The following is a 13,863-nucleotide window of genomic DNA, read 5'->3' as shown; positions in this document are numbered from 1 at the left end:
AGCACCTCGCTCTCAAAGACGCATTTGTCCACCATCCTCCCCCCCTCAGGATCATATATTTGCTCGCTTATCCTCGGATGCAAAGTTTTCACATTGGTTTTATTCTGTAAAAGTGCGAGGAAATAACTTTTTTTTTTTAATTCGGATCTTTTTCCTATCGGGGAAACAATCTGGCAAGGAAAGCGATTTTGTTGTAAGTATACAGTATGCATTTTATATAAACTAGAGATTGCTTTCGTGTTTTTCGATACTCGATACATACTTATTAGGAGTGAGGACCATTGAGAAATTTGGCATAGCGCATGCAGATGCGCTGAATTTGGCAATGTGCACGGATGTGCGACTGCACTTCACTTGATAGCGACGCAGACTTATCTCATGAGGGTCTCTGGCGTATTTGATCCCTGAGTCCTGCAATCCTATGTGTTAAATCAGTGTGGAAAGAAAATCTGCACATTATTCTTTGTACACACTGAATGTCAGTTTGTCTTGCGCGTCTCTTTGAAGTCGAATGGTGCATGAACATGGAATATTCAGAACTGATATAATATGGAGTAAACCTCATATAAATATGAAAAGGTTTAGTACACAAACTCTGAATGTAAGCATGTTGGCTCATGTTTGTCCTCACATTTACGCACGCGAGTGGATGGGGAGCGCTGAGAGCGCGCTCCCTGCTTCATCCGTTCATCTTATTTAAGCGGATGTTTATTTTGCATTTGACAAAGTTAAAATAAATACAAATAAACAACGTACACTTTTTAAATGCTGTGCCTTGCAAAAATGTTGTATATGTTTTTAAGTATATCTAATAATAATTAATTAAGTAAGACGGTTTTAAAAAATTGAATATTTTAACTCTGTCCTGTAGATATCTGATGAAAATGTTAATTCAGGCTGTAAACTCCAGTGAGTTATCAGCCTCTCCAGGTGATTCATTAGACATGATCGTCGCGCCTGACTCCTAAATGTGTTAAATTGCTCGTCTCTTGTACCCGAGCAGTGGGAAGTGGGCGATTGAATTTAGAGCATAATGAATCAAGGACAAGAGGAGGCTCTAAATTTCTGCTAACATGCATTCACTGCAGGCAATTAAAAGTGGTTCTTATTGCATGAGAAGTCTTTATTTGATCCCGGGGGGTTCACGGATCGTGGGGCAGATTTTTGTTTCTTCTCTCTACCCCGGAGAAATGTCATGCAATTAAAATGGATGCATACATAATAATCCTGTAAAATGATATTTTTATCAATATGTTATAAATATTATCAATAGCATTGGCAATTAAAAACATTTTTTTATCAGCAAAGGCCAACACAGGGTTCACCTAAGTACGCAATTTGATCTTTATTTAATATTTAATCTTAAAATGTTAATCTTATGTTTTTTCTTTTAGAAAAGAAATTACTGTTCCGTTAATGAAGATTAAGCAATTCCGCTTTCAATAACCTGAAATTCACAAATGTTGATTTTTTTTTTTTTTTTTTTTTTTTTTTTTTAAGTATTAATGTCTTAAACAAGCTGAATTGCGCAAATGAATTCCTCGTTATTAGGATGGGACATTCGACTTCAGAAAATATTTCAAACAAGTAGATTTTTATGGAGAACAAGTAAAATGATCTCATCTAATTGTGCTCTTCTGATTTAATTTTCCAGTGAATTTCTAACCCCATACATGTTTATTTATATTTCCAGGGTCGCTGGACTGCTGCTAAGGTGCCTCCGCTTCTGCCCATAATCACTCTCATTTCCCCGATTATTCGTCTCCACTCGGCTGCTATCTGGGAGCTGGGTGTACGGGACGGAGAAGCTGCTGTCTGTCTGGACCGGTGCTGAAATTGCCTCCTCTCCACTGGTCAGGACTATTCGACACGCACAGTGACCATGGCCACCAACGGGACCAAAGCCTCGGACGGACACGTCTTAACGGAGACGGTGAATGACGCGCCCACCACCACGCCAAACGACAAACCCAAAACCTTGGTGGTGAAAGTGCAGAAGAAAAAGGAGATACCCGAGAGAGAAACATGGGCTGGGAAATTTGACTTTCTTCTCTCTTGTGTCGGATACGCAATCGGACTGGGAAATGTCTGGAGATTTCCTTATTTATGCGGAAAAAACGGAGGAGGTAATCAGGAATTCTTGGCAATTTTCCATATATCCATACACCAGAAGGAGTGCAAAGATCTCGACATCAAAAGCTGCCAGTTTGTTCCCGGAAGTTTTTAATTTAAATTAATCTTAAGTGTACCCCCCCACCCCATCGTAGCCATGCGTAATTGCGCACAAGCCAGAGTCTACGCAGTGATCTGGGCGCAATGTGAAAACAAATACTTCTTTTACCAAATTTCTCATCTGGATTATGTTGAATGTAAATAGTTATTGGTTTATCTTCACTTAAACACCTTTACCTCTCACCTCTCATTCAGGGGCCTTCTTGATTCCCTACTTTTTGACCCTCATATTTGCTGGCATGCCCCTGTTCTTTCTGGAGACGGCTCTTGGTCAGTACACTTCTATTGGAGGGCTTGGAGTGTGGAAACTGGCCCCCATGTTCAAAGGTAAAAAGACACTTTTGAGTTATCTTTAAGGCCCTAAACGATGTGTTAATTGTTATGTTAATTGGCTGCTTCATGGAGGCCAGGTTTGAATAACAGACATGGATTTTTTTTTTTTCAGATCTGAGGTCTTTGTAATTACATAAGAGCATAAGTTTATTCTCTATTAACAATGAGGACTTAAAAAAATCTTATAGATATCATTACTCTTGCTTTATTTCAAGACATATTTAGTACAATTTAACATCATGCCTGTGCTCTCCCATTGTTTCAGGTGTGGGTCTGGCTGCTGCTGTTCTGTCCTTCTGGCTCAATATCTATTACATTGTAATCATTTCCTGGGCTATTTACTACCTGTACAATTCCTTCACTGCTGTGAGTATTTGAGATTTATGTTCACATTCCACATTCAAACAATCAATGTGTCCTGAGTGTATGAGGATTTGAGTACGATTTGAAAATTTGGGGTTGGGAGTCCTCTAGTAATCTCAGTTGTTTTACTGAGAAATCTCACACAAGTGGCCTTTAAATCAGAACAAAGCTCAGATTTTTATTTTTCTTTTGCACAGGTTGTATTTTTTTTTCCACAGTAACCCTTTGAGTTATGTGGCAGGTTCTATTTGCCAGAACCCCTTATATAACACTACACAGCCTTTAACAGAGTATGACATTTATTACTTCCTTTCCCACATAATTAGCGCCTTACACAGGGTATTGATAAATGCATTTGGCGATGAGGCATTCACTCCTCTGAGAAAAGCATGAAATCTCAATGTCCCGAATGAGTATCATGGTCTTGGCTGCTCGACAGCCAGAGAGAATGGGACCCGGCGGTGGGAGAGTGGTCCAAGTAAAAAGAGCTGTCTGTGTGATTTTTTTTCTTCTTCTTTTTCTTTTTTTTTGTTTTCTTCCTTAATTTTCAGAATCTACCATGGCAGACTTGTGGCAATCCCTGGAACACAGACCGCTGCTACACCAACTACAGCATCACAGACACCACAAACCTCACCAGTGCTGTGGTGGAGTTCTGGGAGTAAGCTGGACTTAAGAGTCTTTTTAGATCCTCTGCTGTGAATAGATTTTAGCCACACAGAAAGGTCATCTCCAGTGCTGTGTATAATGAAGGGTCAGATCAGGGGTCAGCATCTGATATGGCCATTTGCATATCCAACTCTTTTATGTATATGTGCCATATGGTACCACTAACATAGAAAAAAAAATGTGCACAGTAAATGGCCTCAAATAAGCTTAAGAAAAGACATGCATGTAAATATGACTTCCTTTGACTGCGGTGCCTGAAAAAGAACTTCAGGGGTGAGAACAGAAAGCCATGGAAAGGCTCTTTGTGAATATCCAGACACATGTATGCATATTTGTGCATGCACCCATGCATGAGGCATGTATGAGATCAAGGATGCATTTGTGCGTTGAAGTAAGACCACTTTACTCCTTCCCTGCAGACGTAACATGCACCAACTGACCGATGGTCTGGAGAAGCCTGGGGAGGTCAGGATCCCACTGGCTATCACACTTGCTATTGCATGGGTGCTCGTCTATTTCTGTATCTGGAAGGGGGTCAGCTGGACTGGCAAAGTAAGTAGAAGGAGAGGACAAAGACAGAAACAAAGCAAAACGTATGATCCCTCAGTAAAACTACAGATTCACTGCTCAAGGTCATAGAATTGGCACAATGACACAGGGGTGCAGCCAGGAATTTTGGGATATTTTTTAGTACATTGTAAATGTAAATAAAATATTCTATGAATGGTGATAGGTTTCCCTCCCCAACCCACCCCCCACATATGGGGCCCCCTGCAATAATGTGTTGGAAAATTGTTGTTTAAATGAAGGGATTCGTGATTACATAACTTGACTTAATCCTTTTCTTAACCAGTTTAAGTTGGTTTTAGTTACATATTTGTGTGTTAGCTAAAATATATGCTATTAACTCCTCTACAATATTTCCCATGCAATTGCCCTTTAATTCCTCTACTATGAGCACCTACATTTTCCACAATGAAAAACAAAGCCCTAAACCTGGCTGCTTAGTGCCAAGTGAGCCACAAAATTATAAAATTATAACATTTGTTATTTACTTTTTATATCAGTGTTTGTCTTTTTCTGTATGGTAGAAGAGTTTCAATGATTTCAGGATTTTTATGGCAGCGTCAGTGACAGACTTTCTGCTAGTTCACTTTTCATTAAGTAGATTTTATCTTGAATGATCTGAAATGTGTTGACTTTGATAGCACAGTGTAAAATTAGCTCATATAAGGAGGGAAATAGTGCACTGGGAGTGTGCTGAACCCAGCCATTCTAGGGTCATCTTGCCTCTGGGGAATGGCTGATTAGGTCACTGTACTGTACAGTGGGGATGGTGCCGCAGTAACACCGCTTACTGTTGAGTTGAACAACTTTGAAGGTTTGATTTCTTCTACAGTTTTGCTGCCTTGCACGAAAAAGAAAAAAAAATCCAAGAACAATACTGCTTGATAGCTATGTAATTTTAAAAGTTAGTCATGGCTTTGTCACTTTGTGTCCTACAGGTGGTGTACTTCTCAGCCACATACCCTTACTTTATGCTGTTCATCCTGTTTTGCCGTGGCATCACTCTACCAGGTGCATTTGATGGGATCCTCTTCTATATCACACCAGACTTTGACAAACTTAAGGAGTCTGAGGTATGCCCTGCCCTCCTACTTTCTCTTTCTACAGGCCAGAAGGTTTAAAAACTGTTTTATGTTTGTTTGTTTCGGAATACATATAACTCTTCATTAATCACAAAAATAAAGATGGCTGATGAGCCTCATCTGAATAAATTTTCACAGTTTGTTTACACACCAGCCACAGTAACACCACGGTAGAGGCCTCTTACCGACAACTAATACTGTAATCAATTGCTGTGTGCAGAGCATAAACAAAAGCCAAACAGATTCTCAGTAAGTGCACAATCTCATTAACAACACTCATGGGCAACAAATAATTGAAAAGCTGTCTATCAGCATCAACATTACTATTAATGTATTTTCCATTTTTTGCTGGAGCAGAAGAGCAAATAGCGTAGCTGAATTTCCCTGATGGCTATGTACATTTGTAATTTTATGTCTGATGCAGGCAAATTGTGAAGTATACTGTCGGTCTGAAATAGCTGTTGAAAGGCTCTGGGATCAGAGTGGATCAGGACTAAGTTTGACAAGACAACACTTAGGTGTTACAATTTCCCGTAACAAGTATTCTTCCTAGTTTGTTCCATCTCATCAAAGAGATGAGATACATTTATACACATGGCTTGACCAGCCTAACCAGTTAAACTAAATCAAAATGAGGTCACATCACCAGTAAGATAAAATGATTTTTACAAGTATCTCTATCTAGCATCAACTTTGCTTGAGCTTGTGTGTACACCTGCTTGTTTAAACGTCTTTTCTAATCTCTGTGGGCCAGGTGTGGCTGGATGCTGCCACTCAGATCTTCTTTTCCTACGGGTTGGGATTAGGCTCGCTGATTGCTCTCGGCAGCTACAATCCCTTCAACAACAACGTATACAGGTAGGTGATTCATAATATACTGCAATTCAGGCTCGCTTACCACATGAACCTAATACCTGTTAGGAGGGAATTTTACTGTCTCTTAAAAATCAATCCAGACACATCCGTTATCCTTTCTTTAAAGGTGATTGTGAAGATGTCTCTTCCTGGGATTATTTTTTGGTTTCCTGGCAACATAGCGTCTGCTGTACTGTCTATTTTGGGACTATGTGAGGCTCCAGCTCTATCAGCTTGTTTCATTATTTTGGCTCTATCCCTTTTTTTACACTCACATTGCACAGTAAACATTGGTAAGCAGCCCAACTACTGTGCATATATCTATGGTTCCAACTATTTTGAAACTGCTGGAGCTCACTGCTGGTTTAAAAGAACAGGTCAATATAAATGTATTCAGCTGCTGTGCTGCTGCAGGATGCAAAATGGCTCTCCGCCGTCCCTTCCCCCCATTCCTCTCGACAATGTGTGACGGGTTGATAAGGAATTGATATAGGCGTGACAATGGCTGCTTTATGCTTTGTCTCTCCCCTACAGAGATTCTGTCATTGTCTGCTGCATCAACTCCTTCACCAGCATGTTCGCTGGTTTTGTCATCTTCTCCATCGTGGGATTCATGGCCAATGTAACAAAGAGACCCATAGCTGATGTGGCAGCCTCAGGTAACTGCAATCAATGTTGAAGCTCGATAGTGACAATAGGCACAGGCAAGAGATATTTGAAACTGTGCAAAATTTAGCCCTTGAAATTGCTAGATATGTTATTCTTTCAATTTAGAAATGGAAGGTTTTAGCTTGTCATTATGTCGGTTTTGGTTTATGGGTTTATTAGAAATGAAAAATCGGTCAGTGATTTTGCAAAGCTCTCTATCCTTGATAAACATTCAAGTTTAACTCTTTTATTTATTCCAAAGACACATCTATTTCTTGTTTTATCCAATATTGAAATTAGTACACTTATAACATTATAGTTAGGTATGTTAAAATCACATACAACACATTCTTAACTGAACCTAACTTTTCATGACTTTTTTAAAATATTCATTCAACTTGTGTTAGTGTCCCCTTTAAAAAAAAAAAAAAAAAAAATTAATGTTTGTCTTTTATCAGGACCTGGTCTGGCTTTTTTGGCTTATCCCGAGGCTGTGACCCAGCTGCCTATCTCTCCTCTCTGGGCCATCCTCTTTTTCTCCATGCTGCTGATGCTGGGAATTGATAGCCAGGTAAAAATAGTCAACAAAGAAATGGTCTCAGTTGTGGCTTTTGGAATATAATCATATATATATCAAAATGATCATGCACCTGCTTCTGTAAAGGGTAATACATGTGAAAATACCTTACAAGTGAAAATCATGTATGAGGCCAGGATTCTGCTGCTTCTGGGTAGAAACCTTCATAATCTGCCATATAAAAATGTCACTATAACTATAATGCAGTTTTGTGTTACTATTAATCTTTTCATTCGTGTAAGTTCTAAACCTTAACAAACTAATATTTTTATTGTGACAACAGTGTATTACGTAACACAGTTTCAACATGACTCTGCAATCTCTCCAGTTCTGCACCGTGGAAGGTTTCATCACTGCACTGGTTGATGAATTCCCTCGGGTTCTCCGAAACCGCAGAGAGATCTTCATTGCAGTTGTCTGCCTTGTTTCTTACATCATTGGACTGTCCAACATCACACAGGTAAATTCTCCTTTCTTATTGGAGTCTCAGAGGCATTGCTGGCAAGTTAGTTTAAGAACAATCACAATGATTGACTGATAAGGTTGATATCTGTTTCCAGATTCAGAAGTATGTTTACATTTTTAACAAGAACCACACTACTACCTTTATGGAGCTTTGTCATGCTTTTATAATATTGGCAGAATCTAGTGCATAAGTCTAAGGAGCATCTGTTGTTTCATATTTCAAATTTCTGGCTTTGGCTTTGTCACAGGATCATGAAAGATTTTTCAGACTTGTCCCACAAGACACCAGTGGTGTGACCTACTAACCTTAAAGACCATTAACTCAGCTAGGTCATTAACTCAGCTCACCAAGTGGTGGTCATATGCAATCCAAAGAGAATCAAAGTTGAAAGGTCAAGGGGTCAGACTCCCTCTCAGAGTGTTGTCCCAAGCCAAAACGGTACAGGTCCTTTAGCTTCAGACTGCAAACATACAACAGGGCCAAAGGGTGGTCTGTCCATTTGTCCAGATGTCCACCACTTTGTCTCTCACCTACAGACAAGACTGCCAAGAAATGTAACACCTTTATTAACAGTGCCCTCAGTGATGGGAATGATACTGGTGATCACCTGAGCTATTGTTTAGCACCACCATCAGGCCAAAACCTACCCTCGACCAACACTTGGTACTTGGACATGGTATCTCTAATGGCTGTATTTTCATAAAATTTGCTGTACATATTCATGGTCAAAGAGGATAAATCCACTCATCCACAAAGAGTTAATGACATTGTGAAGAGCAGACTGCCAAGAGCTGTCTCTAAGTCCAAATTTCCTGAGGCACACTGCAACATTTTACTCCTATTTCAATGGATGTTGTCAGTTTTAAACCAATTCAGATTGTAGTCAATGATATGAGAGTCTCTGAGAGAAATATCTATCAATGTAGCTAAACAATAAAATTGTAAAATTACTATGATACCATTTCAGAATTTGATGATTTTGTATTAAAATAGGAATTCAGTGTAATCTTTCAATAATTATGTTGATCTACTCTTATTGACAAACACACACTTATCTCATTCCCTTCAGGAGCATTATGAACTATGACCAATAAAAACTGTTTTGCTCTGTTCTAGCATGCATTCAGTAATTTCAATCAGATAACAAACTAATTGAACTTCTCTCTTTCAGGCTATAATCTAAGTTGGCAAAAGTTTAAAGTATTTTTGTCATTTTTTGAACCACTGCCCTATGGAATAAGAACAATCTACAGCAGCAGTTTTATGGCAATTTGAAACACAAGTAGGAATGAAAAAAACAATATGCGAAGAAACCGAAAGTGGGCAAAAAGTAGCTAAAGATGCCTCTGTGTCTGTCTACTTGGGATCTAAAAATGACAAAATCACTGCAAGCCAGGGTCATGTTTGCCTAAGACACTTGAAGACCCTGTATTGTCCCTCTACTTCTGCCACACTGGATTCCCATCATGCCCCATGCGCAGCCCTGTTAGGATGAGGCAGTCGCCCTAATCGCTGCTGCAGGCAGTATAAAGTATATCAAGCTTCACAGAGTAGGAGTGGACGAACTGCAGCAGGTCCCTTTGAGCTGGTTCCTATAATGGCCTGATTGTGGACAGACATGCAGTGTTTTCAAGGAGACATTCGATCTACACTGGTCCTATCTGCACCACACAATCACAGTAATGCAGTTTCCACAAGGGAACCTTAGCACCAATTCTGTCCTCACCAATGAGACGTCACTAACACGCACCAGTCACAGCCGCTGGTGCTCTCGCCCTCAATGTTATTCCACTTGACCGGTTTAGTACTGTCCTGTAGATCCAATACTATGATTACTTCTTCTCTTTTTTTTCGCCCTTCTCCTTCATCTGGCGTATCACCTTCTTTTCTCTTGTTTTCCTCTTCTCTCTTTTTACAGGGTGGACTGTACGTGTTCAAGCTATTTGACTACTACTCAGCTAGTGGAATGTCCCTGCTCTTCCTGGTCTTCTTTGAGTGCATCTCAATTTCATGGTTTTATGGTGAGCCACAATTATGTCTCCGTAATCTTCTTCAGAATATTTTTTCATCTAAAAACAGGCTGTATTTGTATTTACACAATGAGATAACAAAACAGTATTCATACGGCTTTATTTTTGGTTCCAGGTGTGAACAAATTCTATGACAACATTGAGGAAATGGTTGGCTACAGGCCCTGTCTGTGGTGGAAGGCCTGCTGGGTTGTTTTCACTCCACTCATTGTGGCTGTAAGTGTTATTTGTGGGTAAGATGCAGGATTTAGCCAACAATGTACCAGAAACCAAAAGGGAAAATAACACCCCATCAAAGACAATGTTTAGGCTTTTGAGTGCCCAGCTAAAGGTACAATAAGTAAAGAGAATGACTCCAAAACTGTGCCATGGCTTCCCTGTTGCTTTAACTTGATGGCCATGTGCACAAAACCAAAAGCATCTAATCACCTTTACTAAGTACATCGTTAACGCTCAGATTCATTTACTGTGAGTGCTCCATACTTAAATAATATCACCATCTCACCATATCCTCATTTAATATTTAAAAAGTGTGCCTAATGTGGTCAAAGATCATTTGAGACTACTTTTTCTGAAGTTTTTCCTCATTTCTTCCTTCATCTACAGTTCAGAATTTGGAATCCATTAGTTAAATGTGAAAACAAGAGGCTCATGTACATACATGTATATGCTGTGTCCACTGGATATCAAAAAAGAGAGAGAGAGAGAGAGAGAGAGAGAGAGAGAGAGAAACATGATCTTAGTTCACAAGTTGAGGAGTTCTGCAGTTTTGGCTGCATTCAAAACGTGAACATGATGATGACAATGATGAGATCTACTTGTCTTCCTTTCATGTACAGGGAGTCTTCTTGTTCAGTGCAGTGCAGATGGTTCCCCTGACTATGGGTGACTACGTGTTCCCAGCCTGGGGTCAGGGGGTCGGCTGGTGCATGGCCCTTTCCTCCATGATCCTCATCCCTGGCTACATGGGCTACATGTTCCTCACACTCAAAGGCACATACAAAGAGGTAAGATCAGTGTGGATTCTGTCTAATAGTTGCAGCTGACATTAGTAATAATATTTCACATATTTCGAAATACTTGTGCTACACTACACAGAAGTCAGTTGGTAGGGTTAACAGATGCTTATATCAAATAGTAAACGTACATAGAAAATACATATAGATACACAGAGAAAATATTACTACACTTGCAGCTATATAGTAACAGATTTCACAAGACTGAATGCATCGCTGTACCCTCCTCTGAGCATTTCACACATCTATTAGCTGGTTTGAATTTTAATCTGCATTCGGCAGCAAGGCAGGTTCTGTGTTACAGAGTTTCAAGTGGATTACTTGGTATGCAAGATTTTCTGCTCAGAGATATTATTACATAGTGGTTGGCAGACCAATCCAACACAGGAGCATAGTAGTGTACTTAGAGGGTTAGAGGGCTGGCGTTGTGCGAGGATAATGTAATTTAAATGTGACACACAAGCCCTGAGGATTTTATAGAAGAGATCAGTTTTAACCATGGTGGGATGCTCAGATGAACATTTAAGGTCACCTTGCAGATTTTTTTTTTTTTTTTTACCAGCACAGTCTGGCTTAAATATGTTTCAATCAGAATAAACTGATCTGCACCACACAATCACGGTGTGATCTATCATCTTGCTGGCAATGGAAGTAGTACCTGAGATGTAATTTAGCACCAAAAAGACTCTTTGCAGTGGATGTCAAAATGTTCGGCTAAGCCCAGGGTGATTTTGTTCTGTGCATTAAAACTGCACTGAGGCACTGTGACTCAATGGTTTTGTAATGAGCAAACACACAGGCATGCAGAGTGAAAACGCGATAAATTGCCATGAGGAGTAGAGCAGTGATAAAAGGATTAGTAAAATAGAGTTTGTAATTAGTTCTCTCACAGAATTTTAGATGCCTTTTTGCTGTAACAACCACCGATTTCTTAGTAAATTACATTCATTTGTATGAAGCAGAACGATGCATGGAATTTTTATTGATCTGATGATCCTAATCAATGGCAGATAATACCTTTTCCGGCATGCCATTTACATTAAGAGCTTTTTGATTTGCAGTCATCTACAATGCGCTGAATAATAACCTTACATCTATACGGTCCCCGGTGACAGATATAGCTTTATAGCCACCACTGACAGAATAAATGGGCCATAATTGCAGACAGTGCAACAGAGGCTGTCAGAGGCGATGTGCAGGTGTCAGATCCTGCAGTACCATCTCATGGCTGATTGTCTAATTGTAGCAATCAGCCAGCTGATTAGTGCTCTGCACACGGGCGGACGTTTAGTTTCACAAACACTCCATATAAATGCCTACTATGCCGCAGAGCCCGGGTCCAGCACTATCCACGGTTGAAAACATTTAGAAAATGTATTCAAGTTTGGGATGTTTTGATCTACATTGGTGGGCTCAGTAACTTTGGCCCATGAAATGTTAGTTGGTGTCATAAATAATGGCCTTTATTTTCTTTTATCACACCACATTGCAAGCTGGATGAATTCATAGCCTTATATCACACGAGGGAAAATGTATAAATGTCTTAGCTGATAGTATCTTATAGAAGTGTGCTCACACTCTTCAGAGCCTGAGGCTATGCATTCATCAAGCTCGCAGCTGTGCAGCTGGTGTGTTTTGTTTCAGCTTATGGGTTTGATCACAAACTTTCCAGCTGTGTAGTCTCTACTAATGGTATGTGACAGTGTCTCACTGTAGTTTCATTTTTAGCTGTGTGATATTAGTTGTGTTACCACTCCCCACTATGTCTCTCCCTCTCAGCGTCTGCGGATGATGATCAAGCCTTTGGCACTGGTGAAGGCTCAGGAAAATGGCCCGGACCAGCAGACAGAAAACCAGAATCAGAACCCTGCTAATGAGGAAGCCTACATCTAGAAACCTCTGCCTGTCTAAGTCTCGACGGCCAGACTGGCACTCTACTACAGAAGAAACGTAATCAAGGTTGGGAACGACCACCAGACTTCCATGTCTGCTTTTATTCACCTACCTCCTGGGGACACGTGAGACCAACCTGATTACACAGTTATTTTTAGGGGTTTTTCTGTTTGTTTATTTGTATAATACAGAGTTATAAAACTTAAAAGGAAAAACAAACTACCCAGCAAAGTTGTTGTGATATTATGAATTTCATTATGCAAAAAAGTTAGTCTTTTTAGAAAAGGAAACGTGACTTAGGAAATTACTGTATATTGAACATATAATTTAAATTTGGAGGCCCACGTTGATTCAATAGTATTGTGCTACTTTGAAGATATTAATTAATCTACTAAACTACAATTACTGTACAAAGAAAAATATTGGATACATGCATTTTGCTTGTACATGAAATAAATACATTAAAATGAATGCAGTGTAGTAGGTGGAAAAAATGCAATTTGAAAGTTTGTAAAAAGAAAACTGAATATTGACCAATTTAAGGCAAAGATAATATGGGAATGTGCAACAGGTAAGGCCAAATCTGCTTGTATGTGTAAAATATAATTTAGCCAGACTATCACTCCCATGCAGGATCCTGCAGTTCGCCTGAAATGTTTACCACCCATGTCTGGGGCTACCTTTGAAAAGCACAAGTATGGAATTTGAAGCATCCAACTTCTTTTGGCTCAAATGAAACCTGTGACAACAGCAAAAATAACTTACATAGGATTACATAGCAAGAGACTGTTATAATTGTTTCTTTGTTTTCTAAAGAACAATAACTTTGTATGTTGTCTGAATCTTTTTTGTAGAATCATTTTTAGGTCATTTTCTATATGTGAGAGTGAGAAGGACCAAAATCTCAATACTCAAGTTTGAAAGTTGGGTGCAGACATTTGACCCGCTGACTATATCTGGATTAAATCAAGCATCCCCCTTCTGTCTCACTAGAGCATCAGGGTAGTAAATACAGCATCCGCCTACAAGCACAATTTGGATCTGTAAACTACCACCTCTAACAATAAAGGTGTAGCCATTACAGAAATCCCACATTTGCACTGTGCGTACAGTATTTCTGACTGAGGGGGAT

At 39.5% G+C, this 13,863-nt stretch overlaps 1 protein-coding gene across 1 annotated transcript; it reads left to right on the top strand.

The window, feature by feature from the left end:
• The first annotated feature begins 1,882 nt into the window (after positions 1–1,882).
• slc6a1b (solute carrier family 6 member 1b) lies at positions 1,883–12,731 on the top strand. The gene is made up of 14 exons (XM_041032881.1): positions 1,883–2,126; positions 2,428–2,559; positions 2,831–2,931; positions 3,480–3,589; positions 4,017–4,149; positions 5,103–5,237; positions 6,001–6,104; positions 6,636–6,760; positions 7,208–7,320; positions 7,655–7,786; positions 9,711–9,813; positions 9,938–10,038; positions 10,662–10,829; positions 12,618–12,731. The coding sequence occupies exons 1-14, from the start codon at positions 1,883–1,885 to the stop codon at positions 12,729–12,731; spliced, it is 1,815 nt and encodes a 604-aa protein (XP_040888815.1).
• Positions 12,732–13,863: the final 1,132 nt, after the last annotated feature.

This window comes from Toxotes jaculatrix, chromosome 3 (genome assembly GCF_017976425.1).
Source record: "Toxotes jaculatrix isolate fToxJac2 chromosome 3, fToxJac2.pri, whole genome shotgun sequence".
Classification (NCBI taxonomy): domain Eukaryota; kingdom Metazoa; phylum Chordata; class Actinopteri; family Toxotidae; genus Toxotes; species Toxotes jaculatrix.
The sequence above is the reverse complement of the archived record's forward strand: the minus strand, read 5'-3'. Positions and strand labels throughout refer to the sequence as shown.

Bases quoted from the DNA above. Each gene is read 5' to 3' on its own strand.
- slc6a1b (XM_041032881.1), top strand. From the start codon at position 1,883: ATGGCCACCAACGGGACCAAAGCCTCGGACGGACACGTCTTAACGGAG. The intron at 6,105-6,635 runs GTAGGTGATTCA...TCTCCCCTACAG, and splicing joins TTCAACAACAACGTATACAG to AGATTCTGTCATTGTCTGCT. The intron at 7,321-7,654 runs GTAAAAATAGTC...CAATCTCTCCAG, and splicing joins TGCTGGGAATTGATAGCCAG to TTCTGCACCGTGGAAGGTTT.